Source organism: Chlamydotis macqueenii, chromosome 3 (assembly GCF_036417535.1).
Source record: "Chlamydotis macqueenii isolate bChlMac1 chromosome 3, bChlMac1.mat, whole genome shotgun sequence".
In the NCBI taxonomy this organism is placed as follows: Eukaryota; Metazoa; Chordata; class Aves; order Otidiformes; family Otididae; genus Chlamydotis; species Chlamydotis macqueenii.
In genome coordinates, this window is record NC_141558.1 from 34,242,853 (window position 1) to 34,263,719 (window position 20,867).

The window sequence follows — 20,867 nt, forward strand, 5'->3', positions numbered from 1 at the left end:
CAAGACTCTAAAAACAGAGGCATAGGCAAAATCAAATTCATATGCAAGTTCTGTTGTTCTAATATTTATATCCATTAGACAATCAGCTTGCACTGACAAAGAATAAACTAGTTACTTTTTGAATGACAATCTAAGAACTTTTCAAATAAAAAAAAATATAGCTATTCCATTCATAATACGTAGGATCTTAATTATCACTGAAATACAAAATATAACTGATATTTTTTCCACAATTCTTAAGGGACTCAATTCTATCACATGACAATCTTTCTCCCTCAGACACAAAACTTTTAAATGCAGCGTTGCTCACTGCTCTGACAACTGTGATTCAGATGTGCTGTCAGTACAAGGTATAATACCAGGCTAATAGTTATATTGTTAAATTTGCTGTTAATAACAGTTTTCTGAACAGCCTCTTGTTCATTTATACTTACCATAGAAGGAAGATCACAGCATCTGTCTCTGCTGGTCCAGACTGGACTGCATACGATGTCAAAATTCTGGATCTCTAACTGTAAAACAAAAGAGGACTCTTGAAAGATACTAGAGATGTTATTTATGAAATCTAGTGGCATTATCATTAAAAATGACTCCTCAAACAATTTATTTCTAATGTAGTTAGCATCATTCAGACTTTCACCTCTGACACTAACAGAAAAATTACTTTAAAATAATAACAAATTTTAAACCAAGCTTACATAAGGCTACAAGGACTTCAAGCACTGATGCTTGGTCTTGTTCTGGAGCAAAAGGTAACCAAATAAAGTGACTCAAGCAACACTTTGCAGTACTTAATTAATAATACTGATGAACTTCTACATCAGCTCAGTGTCTGCACTTCAACATGAAATCTGGCTGAAAAACTTTTGGACCAGCTCTAAGGACTGTGGTTCTTGAGTCATACATTAATTCAGATTCATGTATGGAACTTTCCACTTACATTAGCAGAGAAAAGTTCTGCAGAAAGGCTGAAGAACCTTAGTTAGACCGTATGGTAAAAGCAGTTTCCTCTCTTTTTTCACCCCAAGACCTATGATCTTGTAGTTTGATATATACAACCAAACATTTGGTCCTGAGCACCAAGAATCATCTTCAGGTGTTAGGGTTTGCACACATGGGTCTGATTGAAGACTTAAATCATCTAATGTGAAGCCCAGGTAATAGCATTGATTGCATTTTAACTATAGTTAATCCATCAAGACAGTTCATGTGCCCTTCACAGCAGCAGCAGCCATTTTTTCATTATAGATTTATAGATCATAAAGCCAGTGGGGATTACTCTGATCACCCAGTACAAGCGAGACCACAGGACTTGCCAGAATTAAAAGCTGTTCTTTAGAGTATGTCTTTTATAAAAACAAAATAATCTTCATTTAAAGATTCCCAATGATAAAGAATCCACAGTAAATGGTTCCAATGACTAACTGCTCCCCCTATTACAAGAAAAAAAAAATTCTGCTCTTGTTTGAATTTACCTGATTGCAACTTTCAGCTATTAGATTTTTCTTCTTGCAATCCTGCTAGAATGAGAAGCTGTAAAGACCAAACTTCTCAGTTAAGTATATTGGGTCTTGCAGTACAGACACTTGAAACCTTTGGGTGCAATACTGGTTTCTAAGCAGTCCTTAATCTCTAATCTCTTTCCTCAGAAAATGTCAAAGGCTTGCATTAATGAATAGATTAACGCTTATTGCTTACTGTTGCTGATCTCCGATCGCCTTTCAGAAGTTTCCCAAGTATTTCATAGCCATCAGTTGTGATGTTCCCAGCCTCCTTGACTGGTTTTTCCAATATTTCACTGCAGTCAATGTAAATCTTAACATTTGATGAAGTTACAACAATATGAACCTGAAAAAAGTTTAACATAATATTTAGAAAAAGCACATAGGCATATTTACTTTAATACTTTAACAGTATTTCACAGTTTAGGTAATACTGGTTTAAATTTTCTTCCTAGTAATCCTGCTTTACTTTCAACTGGTGGAAAAATTCAAACTCAAGGAAAGTCTATGACATTAGTAGCCCCTTTAAAATGTGTTGAAGGTCAGTAAGATGAACATGTAAGCACAGCTAAGACGTACTATTTAATATAATAGTTGAATTACAATAATCTATTTTTAAAAGCTTGCCTGGAAATTGATTTAAGATGGCATAAAACTAAAAAATAAAAAGAATTTTTGAGAGGAAGTTAATATAAGCTCCTCTTGTCCTCTTCTGATGGCTGGGACCACACAAGAGGTTTATGAGTCTGTGACTTCCCACTGGCTAATAGGCTCTGTCTGTAGCTCACAGAGTAGGTTGTTTCAGATCCAAAGATCCAGGGTTCAGTTTCCACAGATGACTCAACCAGAGGCATTAGTTGCATTGAGTATACAGGAAGTGAGCAGAAAAGCCTGCCCAGAAATGACAAAACACAGAAGATGCAAGAGAGTAATTTCCATGTGAGAAATTTGGCTACAAAAACATATACCAAAATAAGGAGAAACAGGGAAGAAGAGGAAGAGATTAATCATTGGAAATAAGGGAAACTTAGGAGGGAGAAAAGAATTATTCTAACACAGGGAGGGTAAGTTTACCAGGAGAAGAGAATGAAGTGCTTGGGGAAAACACAGTAAAACTTAAACAGAAAAACAAACAAAATTGAAGCAAAGGTTACCTTTCAAAAAATTTATAGTACATATGGTGAATTTTATGCAAGTGAATTTCCTACATATCTATGAAAACAGAAGACATTCAGGAGTTTCCAAAAAAGAAACAACGGTCTGACATTTTAATAAATCTAATATGTATTTGATGGAAGAAAATCTCAAGGCAACAGAAAGGTTTCAATGTCTTTATATACCTTATATACTGTGTGTATTTTATATGCATCTTTATAACATCTACGTAATTTTTAAAATATCACCGTAGTAACATAAGCAGCAAATAAACCTTGAAGTATGTATTTATGTTTTAAAGCTTCTGTTATCACAGAACATAACTCTTCAGAAACATATTGCTATTTGATGACTGCTTAAAAAAACTGGCATAAAGTTGTAGCAGAGATTCCCTTAAATGTCTTGAGTCAACAAATGCCTGAATTATCTCCTGAGAATTTGTTCTTTTTTTCCATATTAAATATTTTCCCATGTGGAGCCGTCGCCAATGCATTAGCATAGCTTATCTAAAACTCTTTAAACATTATGTTTATATAATTGAAATTAAGACTTTTGGAAAAAAACACTCTCATTTTTTGTCATCTGAGATTCAGTTGGCATCACAGTTTAATTCTCAGGGCTTTGTATGCAAGTTTTTAATTAACATTTCCAATGTTGTTCATTGACCAAATAAAAAAATAGTGGAAAGATAACCGAGTGTTTCCAAATAATATTTTGGTATTACATACCAAACTTTCCACAAAATAAAATAAGCACCATGCCAAAACTTTACATTCATTATAATTTATAAATCATGTACTCAGTTATTTGATTATATGACTAAATTTAACAGGTTAACTAATACATCAAACAGTTTAAACTCATCACAGATGTAATTTACTAATTCTGAAAGGTATCTAACTTGCAAGTCCTTCTACTGGAATAAGTATTTGTCACAAGTTAAATAAATCAAATGACATCTGCATAGTGAATCATATGACTGTATTTTCATTTGCACACAAAACTTCAGAGAGGTAAATCTACATCAGAATGCTGAATGGAGTCACCAATTTGAAAGTGTTCAAACAGCAATGACTGCTGAGCACTGTCTATCCAAAGAAGAAGTGACCTCAGCTGTCAAAAGTAAGCAGGGCTCCCCCAGGTCATTGACTCAGCTCACTGCTGATTTAATGCCAGCTCTGAATTCCAGCCTGAATCTCATGTCCCAGTCATAAATCTAACAAAAGTACTCATCTAGTGTTTACAGTAAATAAAACATCTCTGTATTCAATCGTACTACATTTTGTTTTGAACAAATTGTTAACAGAGGCATTCTCTTCAATTTGTAACATACCAACATAAAACATCACTTCTGACCATTTCCAGTGCCAGAAGGCATTGAGGTTTTAAGAAAGAAAACACACTTTAATCTTTCTCTCTGGATGCCGTCTAAGATAAAGTTTGATGGTGTTCTGATCTACTGCTAAATGAACCACATCAATAAGCTAAGCAAACTATTATACCGTATGTACATCAGCAGAAAAAACATACACTCATTATCAAATTTCCTGTGGCTAACTACTGCAAAACTGCAATCTAAAAGGAAGTCTAGTGTGGTAAGAATAAGAAAATAGAAGTCGTCTGTCTCTCCAAAACACTCAGTTACAAATTTAATGACTGTCTCAGGCAGTCAGGATTTTTCCTGTGGAACTTGCCAGATTGAACAGCTTTCACCATAGCTATGCTACACAAAGCATTCAAGTATGCCAAAGTAAATTTCCCTGCACCGTTAGGTGTAGTTAACTGTGCTTCACTGAATGAGCCAGTAAGTCATCGAATGAATATTAAAAAATGTTTGATATTTTGGAAAACATCTTCTTGCATTCTGAAGATTTGGCATTTCTTTGAAACTGGCAGGAGAAATTGCAAAAGTACCTTTTGAAATGTGTTAATCTTACTTTGCTTCCTTCATCCAGCTGAAACTACTGCTATCCTTTATTAGGAGATAATCAACATGGCTAATACATAAGGCTTTCCCAGCACATGAGCTGGGGAATCCCATGATGCTATCATTAACAACCTGACTCATCTAGCAATCTCAGTCATCATACTGGAGAGAATCCAGAGGGGTCAGCTCAGTTATATGGTGAAAAATCCCAAATAAAGCTCTTCAAATCAAGGCTACTATCCGGTTACTTTAAATACTATCAAAATCCAAACTTTTGTTTCCTTTCTGGGAAAAAAAGATGGGGAATGACACACTGCACTACATAACTGATACGTGGTTGATTTGGCTTAAGAAATAGTCTCACAAGCAAGAATTCTTAGTTTCAGAGCTGAAGATAATTTGCAAATTGCTTTTACTCCTGTACATCATTTGGCATCTTAGGATTGTTTGCTGTTCATATGTATGAGAGTATTTAACTATTAAAATAATACAAAATGCTGGATTTTTATTTCCCCTATAATTGTTTTTCACCAGCAAGTGTAATAAATAGTTACACATAACTGCTAGTGTTGCTGGGATTGCTGGTTGCTCTCCATTTGCTCTAATAAATGAGCAGAGATTGACTGCAAGTGCTGTTAGATAATTCTGCTCAGCTCTATCACATTTAGAGGAACTGCAAGGAAAAACATGACTCCAAATATCAATTAAATTAGCAGCAGACACTCAAAACAGACTGCTGGCAGGACAGCATGTAGGGAGCTTCGCACTACTGACCTGGAGAAGGGAAGTCTCAACTCTCACACTAGTATCTAAAGTGAGGCATGAACACACATTCTGTATTTTAACAGTACTTCTTGGTGATACAATGACTCAACTTTTACAGTTGCAATATCTATCCTAGCCTTTACTGACAGTTTTTCTCACTCAACTAGATTAATACAGTTCTTTAAAATCCAGTTGTCCCAGTAAGCTATCAAAAAAAAAAAAAAAAGGCAGGCAAGAAGTCAAATAGCAAGGATAAAATAGAGGCTGCCTAACGCAAGTGTGATCCAAGCCTACTTGTATGTATCAGTCACAAAGCCAGTGACGTAAACTTCTAGAATCATAGAATCATAGAATGGTTAGGGTTGGAAGGGACCTTCAAAGGTCTTGTAGTCGAACCCCCCTGCAAGGAGCAGGGACATACCCGACTAGATCAGGTTGCTCAGAGCCTCATCCAGCCTGGCCTTGAACGTTTCCAGGGATGGGGCCTCCACCACCTTTCTGGGCAACCTGTTCCAGTGTTCTATAACTCGCATCATAAAAAATTTTTTCCTAATTTCTAATCTAAATCTACCCCCCTCTATTTTAAAAACATTACCTCTCATCCTATTGCAACAGGCCCTACTAAACAGCCTCTCCCCATCTTTCTTGTAGGCCCCCTTGAGGTACTCAAAGACCGCTATCAGGTCTCCCCGGAGCCTCCTCTTCTCCAGGCTGAACAGCCCCAACTCTCAGCCTGTCCTCATAAGAGAGGTGCTCCAGCCCTCTTATCATCTTCGTGGCCCTCCTCTGGACCTTCTCCAACTGGTCCATGTCCTTCTTGTGTTGGGGACTCCAGAACTGGACACAGTACTCCAGGCGGGGTCTCACCAGGGCAGAGTAGAGGGGGAGAATCACCTCCCTCCACCTGCTGGCCATGCTCCTCTTGATGCAGCCCAGGATGCGGTTGGCCTTCTGGGCCGCAAAGGCGCATTGCCTGCTCATGTTAAGCTTCTCGTCCACCAGCACTCCCAAGTCCTTCTCCTCAGGGCTGCTCTCAATACATTCTCTGCCCAGCCTGTATTTGTGCCTGGGATTGCCATGACCCAGGTGCAGGACCTTGCACTTGGCCTGGTTGAACTTCATGAGGTTGGCATGGGCCCACCTCTCCAGCCTGTCAAGGTCCCTCTGGATGGCATCCCTCCCTTCCAGCGTGTCGACGGCACCACACAACTTGGTGTCATAGATGCAAAAATAATTAGCCATTAAACAAATTATAAACATAAGAATAATTGGATATGACATAGAAGCAGTTTGGGAAATGATTGTCTGTCAAAATCTGGGGAAACCAATAGCTTTTATAGTACTATGTTATTATTGTAGTCGTCCATGTTTTAAACAGATAAAGTCACAAAACAATGCTGGCACCAGCTAGCTTTCCCTTCTTTCAGCCTAGCAGGGCTAGGTTGACAAAGTGGTCTCCAGTATCAGCAAATTGACAGAGGCAACCTCTTATCTGTATCCTTGACAGAATGCAGTAGTGACTAGTCATGCAGGAGAGGGTATCATAAAGAAAACAAATGTTATACTCCAGCCATATTTAGTCATCAGAAAAAACTAAACTAAACAGAAGGGAGATGAGCACGTGCATTTCAGCTGACCAAAAATGTTGCAATTGCAACTCACTTTCATGTCATAAACATATATGCTTAACACAGTGGAAAAATATTTTTTAAATTGTGTTTTATATATATAGGTACCCTGAGTTAAACACCTCCTGATGACTAGAGGTAAGGAAGCCTGGCAGGATGAAGTTTTCATAATTCAGTGCATAAAGTTAGAAAAGCGAGCACAAAATGATCACAACTGAAGGTAGATGCAGTAACATGTAAGGACTTCAGCAGTAATTTTGACAACTCAGAAAACATGAGTTTATTTCTAAATTGCAAATAGATTATATGATCTTTTATGGGCACTCTGTCAGTATCGTTGCTTCCTCAGTTAATACTACTTTGGAATATTTTGGGCCCAGTGAATTTAATCCAAAAATACACCAATACACACAAAATATATATACACACATGTATTATGTTTGTTAAGCATATGAATCTTACTCAATATGCTATTCACCTACCAAAATTAGTTCTCTGCCTTTTTCTGTCATTCAATAGCTACTTACTTTCTGTGGCTATATGTTCTTCTTTTCTGAATGATTCCAAATCACTACAGTGCCCCCCAATCTTTTCTCATGACAACTTCCTTCTTTTTTTTTTTTCCAGATTATCTTTTATTCTTTCTCTTTCATGTGCCAGGAATCAAGCTATCATCTTTTGTTCAGATATATCCCTCCACTTACACAATCTTGACACATTCTTGATGAGATCTTGACAAATCTCTTACATTGATTCAAAGTAGGCTTTTAACTCAATAAAAAAAATGAAGAGCTGTAACTTCAGAGATCTTGTTTTACATCATCTGTAAGTCCGTATGTCAACTCACAGTACTGTACAAAGACTGGATATAACTGACAATGACTTCTGCGTGCTTGAAAGTAACACTTATAATTTCGATCTTTTACCTTGTGGAAGCTTCCATAAAATATTTTCTTTACTTCATCATTATCAAAAGTTACAGTTTGAACTTCTCCCCTTGTATCCTTGTTAAAGAATGACAGTACTTTGCTGGCAGCTGCAATAAATGAAAATCATACATTTCATTTTACATGTAGTACTGAAACCATCATCCTAAAATACACTTATGGCTAGAATGTAGTATACTACTTAAACAGGTAAACATAGATTATAGATGGCCTTACTGATGCCTAAGTATGTAAATATATATTTCTTTGGTTTTAGAGAGAGGTAATACCAAAGTAGAAAAGTAGCTTAGTTGAATTACTCTTAGTTGAAAAAAAATAATTTATGTACAAAGTGAAAAAAATATTTTAAAACTAAAAATATATAATCCTTTTACCATATAAGAATGCCTTGGGTTTGGAAACATTTAGGAAGAATGCACGCAAAGTAATGTAATATATAAATTATCTACACAATAAGCAAAACCATGCTTACGATCAAGCACAACTCCAACTTGTGGTTTGTAATCTCTGTCTGTAATCTGCCAAATTGCAAAAGGCTCGTTGGGGGACTCAGGCAGTAGACGGAATAACAGAATGATAGTGTATGCCTGTGGCAATCCCTCTGGGTGAATCTCCCTGTTAAGACAATATGAGGACATTTTTTCATATGGAAACACATGAGGAAAATAAAATCTTCATCATCTACTCTTTTTCAAAGAAAAGGCATTAAAGTAACAGGGAAACCACAGCATTCAATGGAATTGAGCATTTTAACCACTCTCTCAAGTAGAAAAGAACGTTATGATAAAAATAATTGTGTGATTTGTTAAGAGGAACTCAGCCTGTCTTCATTTGGTCCAGGCACCATGGTTCTGGAGGAAGACAGAATATGACCAAGAACTCATGGAGATGTATTCCTGTGGCAAGATTCTGCATAAACTACACATATTTTAAATCTCTTGACAATAAGTACAGAAAATAGGACCGTAGCTTTATTCTTTTTTCATCTGGCTTGTTTTAGACAGGAATAGAAAACAGCACTTAACTATTGGTGCCCTTCAGGCACAGATAAAATGAAGACTGTATTTAATGTATTCCCTGCAGTTGGTGGCATATTTGGGCTCCACCTCTTTCAGCAGTGGCTGAGGTTTAGATTTGCGATGTTCAGACTGTTAGACATTAAAAAAACAGAAACCCTAAAGTAAATAAAAACACGTATTAAATGGCCTCCAGCATTTTCTGAAGGGGAAGAGAGGGAATGCAGGAAGATATCTGTAAGAAAGGACATAACTTCTGCTTCTCCTTAACCTTTATACGGGAATTGAGAAGGGGATTTGGCCTCATGAACATAAATATAGAAACCTTAAAATGAAGAGAGAAGCTGCTCTGTATTCTAGGCAAAGCTCATGTACACATACAATTATGGACACTCTGCAATAACAGCACAATCACTAGATCAACAGTGCCACACAGCATAGTGCAAGAAAGAAAATATTAAAGTAGATACAGCAACACTATTTATAACTTGGATATCAAGTTATGTCAGATATGGAAACAACTATGCCACTAGGATCAGGATGCTTTTATTGCTTTGCTGACTCAGTCTAAAGTGAGCTTTATTTTCTGGCTTCTCATGAAAAATAAGTAGCCAAAATACTCTGGCAATTCTACTACACCTCTTACAGCAGATAACAGACTGTATATTACAACATTCTAAAAAAAAATTAAATAAATAGGAAGTCTGTCTTTTAATTTTCTTTTTATCATCTTATCCTGCCAAATGTAAGTCTAATCTTAATGTAAGAGAGTTGCAAAACAAGAACCTAGTGACTGGGATTATCTGTACTTCCCTAGACCATAAAAATGCAGACTTGTCAGAGATCTATCACCCCCATAGCTATAATGCACGTCAATGAACTCAAAAAGCCCTCAAGTCCTCCTCTTTTAAAGTTGTGAGCTGAGAAGCCTAGCAAAAAGAAATTATTTCTTCATAAACCTCAGCTCTTGTGCCTTTGATCTGATCTTTACCCAGTCTGGCAGGATTGTAGATTTCAAAGGCTTGTATGAAAAGAAGTGGGTTACGTTTAGCTATCTCCTCTGAGTCAGAATGACTTTTTTGAAACTTCCTTAAATAGATGGAATAGAAACAAATGTAAAAAGAAAAAGAGAGGTACCGTTCTCCTCTTAGTAAAACTAACTGCTAACTAAGTCTTTTTGGTGTGTGAAGAAACACTGTAAAGAATGACCTTATATTAGTCCTCCATAACCAAGCTCTAAGACCACAGGCCCTTGAAAACTCCACTCCATTTGCCAAATACAGCAATTCAATTAGAGGAGAAACCACCCCAAGTCAATGGCATTCATGTGCTGCCTACTGCAGTATGATTGACACCCCTGCAAAAAGTGGTGCCCATCCCTCCATACTGAAACCATTTCCCTCTGGCAACGTGGAGCTTGTCTTAAGCAGGTTGTTCAACTGCCTAAGGACAAACTGTGAATTGTATGTAACTCGAATGGTTAAGAAGCACATTCTCAAAAAAAAAAAAGAACGATAAGCAAATGGATAAATAGTGAAAAGATTGCAACAGAAGAAATAGATTAGTATTTAGTAAGAACAATGATAGATGTCCTTTGAAGTATATTTCTTGGAGTTCAGTAAAAAGAACATCAAACAAATGCATGTTTCTTAAGATACTAATGCTATCATCTGTAAATGCTGTTAATCTTTCCTTAGCTGCTTGCTCTAAATGTGAGTCTTTCAGGTTTACTTACCGTATTGGCTGGCTGACAAAGGCATTTTTGTGGAGCCTATATGCTACATAGCTTGGGAAAGAGCCTGATTCCAGTGATACACCTTGTACAGAAGCAAAATGCTTCTCTGTTAGATTATATGATTCCAGCATCTTGAAACCTTTAAATCCAGAGAGAAAATAAAAAATAAAAACACTGTAGAGCTGTAAAAGATACAAATGAACCCATGCTAAAATGTTAGACAGTTACTTACCAGGTGAAGTGTATCCCTCCAAGTAAATAAGAGGACAAGCTAAAAGACATAAAACACACAATTCAAAACTATAAAAACTGACTGGATATGAACATGTATAAGCTTCAGGAAGTTTTATTATGAAAAAGTCTGTGCTATTATTAATTATCAGTTGACTTTTGTTACATTTTTCATACTGTGTTCTGCTCTGTGGTAGAAGTACTGTTAAAGTCTTTACTTGTTACTTGTAGAAGGATATTTCTATTGTGACAAATTGTATGGAATAACAAATGAACCCCCCAAATATTTTAAGAGTCTAATTCATAAGAAGAAAGGAGCACAATGACACAGTCTTTCCATGAATATTTAAGACATGAGTCAGGCTGCATAACAGCTGTCAGATTCACAAGGAAAAACTGCAGATTTATATGGCTTCTCATGAGCCAGCAGATGAGGCAGTTAGGGAGTACACAGTTGCATATGACAGGCCTGAGAATTTCTCTATTTTGCCATAGAAGGATCTCACTTGCGTAAACATCGGATTCTAGATAATTTTAAACCAGCATGACACACTACAGCTGCACCGCTTCAGCACCCCTAGACCACTGGTAAGTAAAAGACCTCTTGTGTCTCCCAGTTCACATTAGGTATCATACTACTTCCTCTTAAAGAGCAGTAGCTGTCACTGATTGTTATTCTCTTTTTGTTACACCAGTACTTTTGAGATGATAGACAAGATTATATAAAAGACCTAATTCAAATAATATCTACTTCAAAATTTTGAAAAGGTAACTTGCTCCCTTAAACTATGCCTAGTTATTATGAAACCTATTTTTTATATATGAACATTTCTTTTGATGTACCTTAAATGGAATGGCAACTGCAGCAGTACATAAGCAAATGTGTTAATATGGGAAAAGGGAAAACAATGTCTTCTACTCACTTGAGGTAGCTGTCTCACACACAAAGGTGACAAGGTTATCTTGAATCTTTTCAAAGGCATCAAAGTCATCAACAATAAATACATGACGCTCGCTGGGTTTGCTGGCAATCTTGGCCAGCTCATTGTAATCTACATCAGCCACACCAACCACAAAAACACTGAAACCTGTGAAAATAACACTTGTTGCTTGAAATGTATTAAACATACACCACCATTTTTCAAATCAATATTTCACAAACTATCTCTATCATTGATTTCTCAGGCTCTGCCTCATCTTTTACCTGGCCTTCATTATGAGCATACATTCTGGACATCCTTTCACCCTATCAAAGCTCAGAAGGGATTAAACTGATTTTTGCATCTTTCTTTCAAAACTTTGTCCTCCTTCTTTCATTGATTTTTGTTGGGCATTATCCAATCTCACACAGCCTTGGATACACGGTCCCCTCACTCTTTCTTACAAAACATACAACCCTCTCAACTCTACAGTATCTTAAATCTGTTCTGTGTCCAAAAATCCCCATACACATTATTAGTTATCCAGTTCTCTATGTGTCGCCATGTCCTGCGTTTCATGCTTCTCAGTTTCCCTTTCGCTTCCTTAGGTTGGTATTAATCTCACAATTTTTTACTTTCCAAGTTCGCAACAAGTCTAACCTAGTTGTCTAGCCTTCCTCTACAATCAACAGAAAGACATAGGAAGATTCAGAATGCAATTCATCTCACCTCCCTAAGATAATAACTTCAAGACAGAAGAAGTCATGGTCTATAGGTGCCTATCTGTTGCTCTCTTCACTACCCATTAAAGGACCCTACATGACGATCTTAGACTAGACATTTAGTTGTTAGATGGCTTAAGTCAAATGAGAAGAACCCAGACCCTAGAATTATTCATATCACTAGGTGTAAAAGCATAATATCCTTCTTTGTTAGGGTGATCGTGCTCTTCAAATCCTTAAATTATTGTCTCCTTGCCTTCTATGTCAAGTTTTTGTTTCCTACTGTCTCCTAGCCTTTACAGAATTCTGTCTCTGTCTCATTTCTTCCTTTCCCTTCTCCCACCTAAGCCTTCATGTGACAATTCGACCTCTCTTTGCCGTACCAGAAATCGAGGAAGAAAAAAAAGTCACCAAACAATTCAATACTATATAGAAAAAAAATCTTCCACAAAATGTTATTGACAAGCAACTGCACAGACAATGGAAATGCTGGTTAGAGGCTGAGAGCAGAATTCACATTTATTGCAAATGATAAAGCTATCTTTATTTCTAATTTTTCAAAAAGAAATGGGAGATAATTATTCCTCTGTAGCCAGTTCTGGTGAAGCTTTGGCTAAAATACTCTGTCCAGCTTCGAGCACAACATTTAACATGCAAAGGAACCAAACCAAGTAGAGAGGAGAGCAGAAATGATAAGAGGTTTGGAAAACATGATCAATAGGAGATTGAAGGAAATGGGTTTGTTTAGTCTAGAAAAGAGAAGACAGAAAGAGGAAATGACAACAGGCTTCAGATATGAAGGCCCATTACTGTGGACAGGGATCCATTTCTTTCCTGGCTAACTAGGTAAATGAAAAGAAGACAATAGTTTCATTAGCCTGAAGAAACACTGAGGTGAAATGTGAGGCAAAGCTTTCCAACTACTACGGTAGTTAAGCACCGAAGAAGGTTATCCAGGGTGACTGTAGAGATTTTTATGAACAAGTTAGACAAACATCTTTAGAAACCATCTAGACACAGCTGATTCCTCTAGATCACACAGACAGAGAAGATGATCAGTTGTGGTTTACATGCCAATGACTTCCATAAGGAAGGGAACAGGACTCCAGGTGGTTCATGCACTGAAGTGCAAAACTGCTGGGTGCAGGGACAGGAATAGATTATTGAACTCACATAAGCCGCATTCAGCAAATCTGAATTCAAATGCAGTGCTTCTCAGCTCACAAGGCAATGAAGGAGTTAATTCAGACCCAGCTCCAGCAAGAGCAGTTACTTTAACTGGAGATCCACTGGTTTATACCAGATAAAATATAAAGCTCAAAAAGCCAGGCTTACATCAAAATCACTAGAATGGAGTACATATCACAATGATCCCTGGGGTCCCTCCAGCAAGGAGAGAAACAAGTAACTAGAAGTCCTGTCTATGAAGAGATACACATGAGGAATTACTTGAAAGCCTTGGGAAGCCACATCCTTCCCCAGAGAGAAGGCTAGAGAAAGAAAAAGTAAGTCTAGCCCTGAGAGTCTAAATTCTTTAAATAGTTTTGAGTTTTTCCCAAACACTCAGAACACATTTCGCAGTCTATAAATTATAAGTAAAGGATTCCCAGATAATTGAAGCACCACTTATAATTGCATTGCTTAACAAATAAGGAAATGAAACAGCTAGGTACTGTGAATCACTTACCAGAGTGCTGTATGACTGTTGCTGCTTTCCTCACTTCATCCTGAGACCGACCATCTGTGACAACAACAAGTACCTTGGGAACACCTCGCCTCATGCCACTCTCCCAAGTCAAAACCTTTTCTTTGATAAATGTTAGGGCTTTGCCTGCAAAGTGCACAATGAATGAGGAGTCAGCCATATTATCCACAAGAAAAGAAATATTTCATTTTACTTTGAAAGGGCAACAGCCACACAACTGAAACAGAAGAACATAAATACCTAATACTTCAGTCATGCAATATTAGGATAATGAGTCAGTTTCTGAAAACATTTTATCTTAAAGAAATATAATTACTGCTCAGAATTACCTGTCCTTGTGTTTCCTCCTCTGTACTGAATATTTTGAAGAGCTCCCAGGGCCTGGGCCTTGTCATCAAATGTATTCAGTTTAAATTCAGATTTTGCCTCATCACTGTACTGCACAAACGAAACCTGAAATGGAATATATCACACCGTTCAGTCTAGTACCTGCACTCCATTGAAATATTCAGCTCTCTCCATTGAAATATGTATTGTGGTATTTTAGTAAGCATTAAATAACTGAAAAATCCTTTTCATGTATGTATGATTATGCACACACATACATATTTACAAACACAGATATCATCACAGCAATTACACACATTTTAATTTCTCTTTCCTGTAAGAAATGTGATGTGATCTTAAATACATATGATAAAATTACTGTTATTACTATGATGCAGTGTATATAGTGCCTATTCTCTGCTTTTGAGCAGATGTACAGTATCTAAAAAACCTCTTCCAGTTTTTTTAGGAAATACAAAAAAAGCTTGGCAATAAAATGTCAATAAAGTTGGATATATAAAAAATTGTGTACTCTGTTGCCTTAAATACTGAAATACAATCCCTGAATGTTTATTCTGAAATCGTCTTCAAATTTAAATATTATACATGTATATATATTTAATTTTGCTTCCTTTATATATTCTGTGAAATTGCAGTATTATAGTATACTAATTTGATGCTGAGCAGACCTGCACTTGCAGGTCATTGCAATGCACCAGAAATACCTTGTGTGAAACTCTCTCATGTCATCCAATTCATCTAGTGAAAGAGAAATGGTTATGGGAACCTGGGCAGTGATCTATCTGGCTTCCCACACGCAGGAGAAAATCAATAATGGTGCAAAGGCTTACAGTAAGTCTAACAGGAAATGTCTCTGACATAACCATGATCAGCCTAGAAATCCTGAAAGTCTGTTCCTCATTAGCTATTACATTTCAGTCTTTAAAGATGCATTAATTCATGGTGAGGACTAACTTTTCACCTTTTCATACTTTCACTATGCCCACTGTGATGTGGACGCACATTATCTGTCTTTAGGATGGGATGAAGAGACCTCTGGAAATGCCTCCCTAAAAGAGATTCTGCCTCCTTACTGCAGTGGGATTCTAGGCAGGTCAACCAGACAAGGCTAATGCCAAGCCAGCTGGACTCTTTGCATGCACAAGACTCTCTTCTTGCACTGAGAAATTAAAACATAACCCTCACTCAACAGTCAGACTGTCCCCAAAAAAGACTTCTGATATGACACAGACAAAACCTAGCATATAACAACTAGGCAGTGTGCCAGGTGTACATGTCCTATATAAAGAAGCAAAAATATAAAATTAACCATACATTGACCATACATCACCCCAGTTTCTCTGCCTGGTGGATTCCCACACACTACAACTTTTGTCTTTCAGAATAGCAACCTCTCAGGATAGAGTGGATTCCCTTTGTATTTACAAAATGCCCAATAATTTCAGAAGTTATTATACATGCACACATGTACAACAGGCTAATACCAAAAAAAAACCAGAATTACAGCATTCTGAAAGAAACGAAAAATCAGATGTAACTTCAGTAATTCAGCTTCATCTTCAGTTTCCCTCCAAAATGTACACAATGGAAATCAGAAACCTACCTGGATTCCAGCAGGATTAATCAAGTCAAAGGCTCCTACTGTATTAAAAACAAATTTCACTACTTTGTTGAAGTTATCATCACCAATACTCCAGGAAGCATCAGTCAAGAATACTATGTCTGCTTTGGCACCTCTGCATACTGAAAGACCAAGAAAAGGAACACTTAAAACACATCTTTCATACTACTGTCAAATAAAGACCATTACTTCAAAATTTGAAAACTCAAGAATGATAAATATTCAACAAACTTCTATTACCACAGTCAACCAGGCAGATGGTTTATGCTCAACAAAACCACTTATTAAAATTTTTCAAAGAAAAGTGCAATAACTGAGGAAGAGCTCAATAATAAAAAAAAAAATGTTTTAAAATATATTTCTTTCCTGAGCATTTACCATAAAACATAAGCTGTCTGCTGAGGGCCAGGCTCACAGTCTTGCTGCAGAGCTATAGAATATCATTATTATTTCCCCAAATGTTTGCACCTTGCTGTCCTAAACCAGGAAATTTTGGAGTCCGGTAAAGCTCAACAGCAACCGGATGGCATTAGGAAACTGATCTCAAACTTCATTTCCCTAAAATGCTGTTCTAATTTTCAGTCTATTTAAACTTAGGAAAAAATATAATTAAACCCTGAAGCAATGCAACAACTGTGTAAAAACACTGAATAAATCTACAAATAAACATACCATCTCGAGCTGGAGGGATTGTAGGAGGTGGAGGAGGTGTAGGTGGTGGCGTTGGTGCCTCTGTAGGTTTGAAGACTGAAATAAAATAATTTTTTTTTTTACTCCATATAAATTATTTAATTCAACAAAAAAAAAGTATATTATGTATTATATTATCATACAGAATATCACATAGAAGAGATATTGAAAGCCATTTAGGAGCAAGAAAAATTCTACAGCTGAAACAAGACAAGTTCTATAGCCAAAAATTAAGGTTCACAATATCTATTACCTACCTGTATGCTCCCTTATAGAGACTGGAGGTCCCTCTAGGTTAGGGGTCTGAACAAAGACGGTAGCATTGTATTCTGTGTCTGGTGAGAGGCCAGTAAAACAATGGCTCGTTTCTGATCCACGTACTGTGATTTCCTGTCCTCTGGAACCTGTCAAAACAAAGACCAAGGGAAAGAAAGTTAGAACCCGCTATTCCCTTTTAATATGTGTGCAAATAAGTATAGAAATTAGAGACCTCTTGCAGGGGGAGGGTGGAGTGGACAGGACAGTAGTCTTATTCTTGTCCTGTAAAAGATTTTCTAGACCAAGATTATGTTGTGATTCTGCACCTTGTGGCATACAGGAGAGTAAGCACATTCCAGTGTACAACTGAAATCCAGGTAACTAGCACATTCCCACTAATGAAAGTTAACTTGATAATAAGCAGCACTCCCTCTTTGCAGCTTTTTCACCAGTCTGGAAAAACAGGTTATGTTCAGAGCTTTAAAGCTTAACCAGAGGCATCATGGCTTCTGGTGGAGGCTGGCGACCATGCAAAATAAGTGGTGCTGTCACTGAAATAAGACAATTATTCCAGAACATGCAAAAAGTAAAATGTCCTTACCATCAGTTGGGTTTAGCTTCAGTCTGTAGGAAGTTGCTGACCTATGAGGTGACCACCGGATACAGAAAGTATCCCAACCCACTTTGTAACTTGTTAGGTCAGTGACATTCAAGTATACTGTGCACAGAGAAAGACACAAATTACTCTCTGGAAAATAGTATGTATTGGATGTTAAATGAACCAAATCAAAGGGAAATTATATTAGCAGTGTTGGTCCAGAACTTGTTTGGTTTTTTTTTTTTTAAATACTCACATAAGGAAAAAGCAGTTCTAGTCAAATCTCTTCATTTCTGTTACATCCTAGAGATCCCAGCCTAGCTACTTACAAAGGTCCAAAATCTGATACCTTTCCCATATTGAGTAACAGCCCATTTTATGAGTTTTCACATGAACTAAGTTGAGTTCTTTATAAGAAACTTCCAAAAATTGGAACGTGACTCATATATATGGCAGGATTAAAAGAATGTACTGAGACCACAAAACTCAGGAGACTTGATTCATCTTAAATAAATTTTTTGCAGTTTCTTAGCTAAGGCCATGAACAAAATCATGTCCTTCCAAAAAGCTGAAGTTTCAGTCACTGGACATTCCTGTGAGATAGAGGCAGAGTAGCAAAAAGACTAGACCTGCTTGGTATTGTTATATTCTATACCACCCTGGAGATAATTAAAGATTTATTCCAACTATAGCTGGATCAAATTTTAGGAAGCAGACTAGAAAATTTTATATCATGAAATCATTACTTAAAACTATATTGCCATTAGTGTTCCCAAGGTTAATGTTTTTAAGATCGACATCATGGACAGATGATAAGTATTCTCCATGAGCGGATATTCAGACTTTCTAACCACCAGCCTTAAAAAACCTTTGTTAACCAACATTATCTCAGATTAGTGTATGTGTCTATCATGACTACATTATTTTGACTTACATGTAGTGCCTTGATCTGTCAAAGGTATGCTCATTCCAGAATCATACTGGGCATAAACATTCACATCGTAAGTAGTACTGGGAGACAGATTATGCAAGGTGTAGGATGTCACTTCTCCCACAAAAACCTCCATGGGCTCATTTGAACCTTGAAGTGAAAGGAAGCATTAAGAAAGTACACAGAGAGAGGAAGATTCATGATTAGATGAGCTACAACACTATCTGCCATCTTTTACATGTCATTAATTGTTAATGTCATTTTTTTGAAAAGAAAACATACTAATTTCTTAAATTTTAGCATATTATACTGCTGTAAACAGAACATACACATAGCTTCACAAGGTATTGTGCAATGCTTGTGTTTAACTTATAGAAAGGTATGTATATTGTTTTACTGTCACATAAAACAAAGGTTCTGAAGGACATTAGTACCTAAATACCTATCCAATACTCATCTCACATACACCAGTTCATATCCTGAGAAGGAAAAGAGGTATTAAAGTGAGGAAAACCAAGTCTGGTCCAGGACTTTATCTAGTCACTGTATTAAATTTCAACTATGCAATTCAATCTCTCAAATTGAATGTATGAAACACTGTATTTGATAATTTGTGCTTCTTGTAAAATACTGATAACAAGGCTTAAGCTTCCATCAACATCAGTAAACAAAGGAAATAATAAATCCTTTAATAGAAATATTTCGTGATGCATATGATTTCTATTCTGATCTCCCATTAGGCACTCCCTATTCTGAAAGTGCTATACTCAAAATGAACATGTTTTCTTACCCACAGGTTTGTATACAATTTTATAGCCAAGAACAGGGGATGGTGAAGGATCCCAGGAAACTCTGAATCGTGTATACCATTCATCTGTTATATACATATTTTGAGGAGGAAGCAGGCCAACTAAAAAGAAAGAAAAATACTCCAATTAGATTAGTGACTGTTTTTCAGCTTCTAGAAACTTACATTGTAACTCTGTCAGGTAATAATCAAGTCAAAGATGTAATTAACAATGTTGGAGTGCCTAAGTAATATCTGTCTTAAATTTAAAAAAGAATATGTAATATTAAAACTAATTACCAGTTCTGCCATTTCCAGACAGTTGTCCACCATCTCCATCTTCATACACAGCCACAACAGTTATTTTATATGGTGTATCTGATTGCAGTGGTTGAAGTATCACGTTATTCCTTATCCCAGGAACTGTTGTCTAGAACACAAAAGAAACAGAGTTAAACAAACTCACAGTTCTGTAACTGCTCAGTAATGACAGTAACTAGAACCAAAAAAAAAATTGGATTGACACTTGGCGCACTTTTTTATGTCCACTGTAGATAAAGTCATTTGGGATATCTTAAGGTGACAAATGATTATTAGTATTTGTTATTTTAAATTATAAATCACTATGGTCAGCACAGAAAGATAAATCAAATAGACTCTTCAATCCCTGCCCTCACATCAGACTGAGATGTTGCAGTTCGTCACCAAGATTTCAATACTGTTCCCTCATAGAAAGGAAAAAGTCATGATTATGTGTTTGGAGACAGAAAAGAGGAAAAAGCTTCTAAAATGGGAACAGAAGCCAAAGTCATTCACGCTATTCATCAGTTTCATTTCTACCTTTTCATTATCCTCAGCTTAGGATATCATTTTCTTGGCAGAAACAACAATTAGTCTGAGAAGGAAGCTCTAAATATTTTGATACATAAAAGCGTGGCTGTTTATGCATTCCTCAATCTCCTCAGCTTCTGGTGCAGCCATGCACTATTGCTCTCTTCTAATGAAAAGGTAGGTATAATTCAAAAAGTGGCACTGCTACATAAAATGGCCATAAAGCACTGAAACTACAGAAAGTAACTTGAGGTATCTATCTCAAAAGTATGTCCTTGTCAACATTTTTCACTATAACTTGATAAAAATTTTCATTTGTTTGAGACGTGCTATTTTTATTAAATGTCCGATATTTTCTGCAAAAAAAGATATGTGTATTGAAAAATATATGTGTTCTGATTAACATGTCCAGTAGGGAATTTTCAACCACTGAATTTTCAGCATGCGCTATACAATAATATATAAGCAGTAATAGTATTTAAATAGCGCTCTATACATCTTACATTTTGGCTGGTGGCAATCAGCAGGAATTCTGCCGTTGACTTCTGTA

The 20,867-nt window shown here is 36.6% G+C and overlaps 1 protein-coding gene across 3 annotated transcripts in view; it reads right to left on the reverse strand.

Annotated features, from left to right (window-relative positions):
* Window positions 1-20,867, reverse strand: part of COL12A1 (collagen type XII alpha 1 chain) — a 101,876-nt gene that overhangs the window by 21,601 nt on the left and 59,408 nt on the right. For all 3 annotated transcript variants that reach the window (XM_086743764.1, XM_086743766.1, XM_086743765.1), the window contains 16 exons: window positions 19,787-19,916; window positions 19,490-19,609; window positions 18,703-18,849; window positions 17,772-17,888; window positions 17,170-17,316; window positions 16,895-16,969; window positions 16,205-16,344; window positions 14,583-14,706; window positions 14,236-14,379; window positions 11,830-11,994; window positions 10,908-10,946; window positions 10,676-10,814; window positions 8,397-8,539; window positions 7,904-8,013; window positions 1,699-1,848; window positions 435-512 (listed from right to left, as the gene is read on the reverse strand). In XM_086743764.1, coding sequence (XP_086599890.1) covers window positions 435-512; window positions 1,699-1,848; window positions 7,904-8,013; window positions 8,397-8,539; window positions 10,676-10,814; window positions 10,908-10,946; window positions 11,830-11,994; window positions 14,236-14,379; window positions 14,583-14,706; window positions 16,205-16,344; window positions 16,895-16,969; window positions 17,170-17,316; window positions 17,772-17,888; window positions 18,703-18,849; window positions 19,490-19,609; window positions 19,787-19,916 — 1,968 coding nt within the window. The remainder of the gene's footprint in view (window positions 1-434; window positions 513-1,698; window positions 1,849-7,903; window positions 8,014-8,396; window positions 8,540-10,675; window positions 10,815-10,907; window positions 10,947-11,829; window positions 11,995-14,235; window positions 14,380-14,582; window positions 14,707-16,204; window positions 16,345-16,894; window positions 16,970-17,169; window positions 17,317-17,771; window positions 17,889-18,702; window positions 18,850-19,489; window positions 19,610-19,786; window positions 19,917-20,867) is intronic.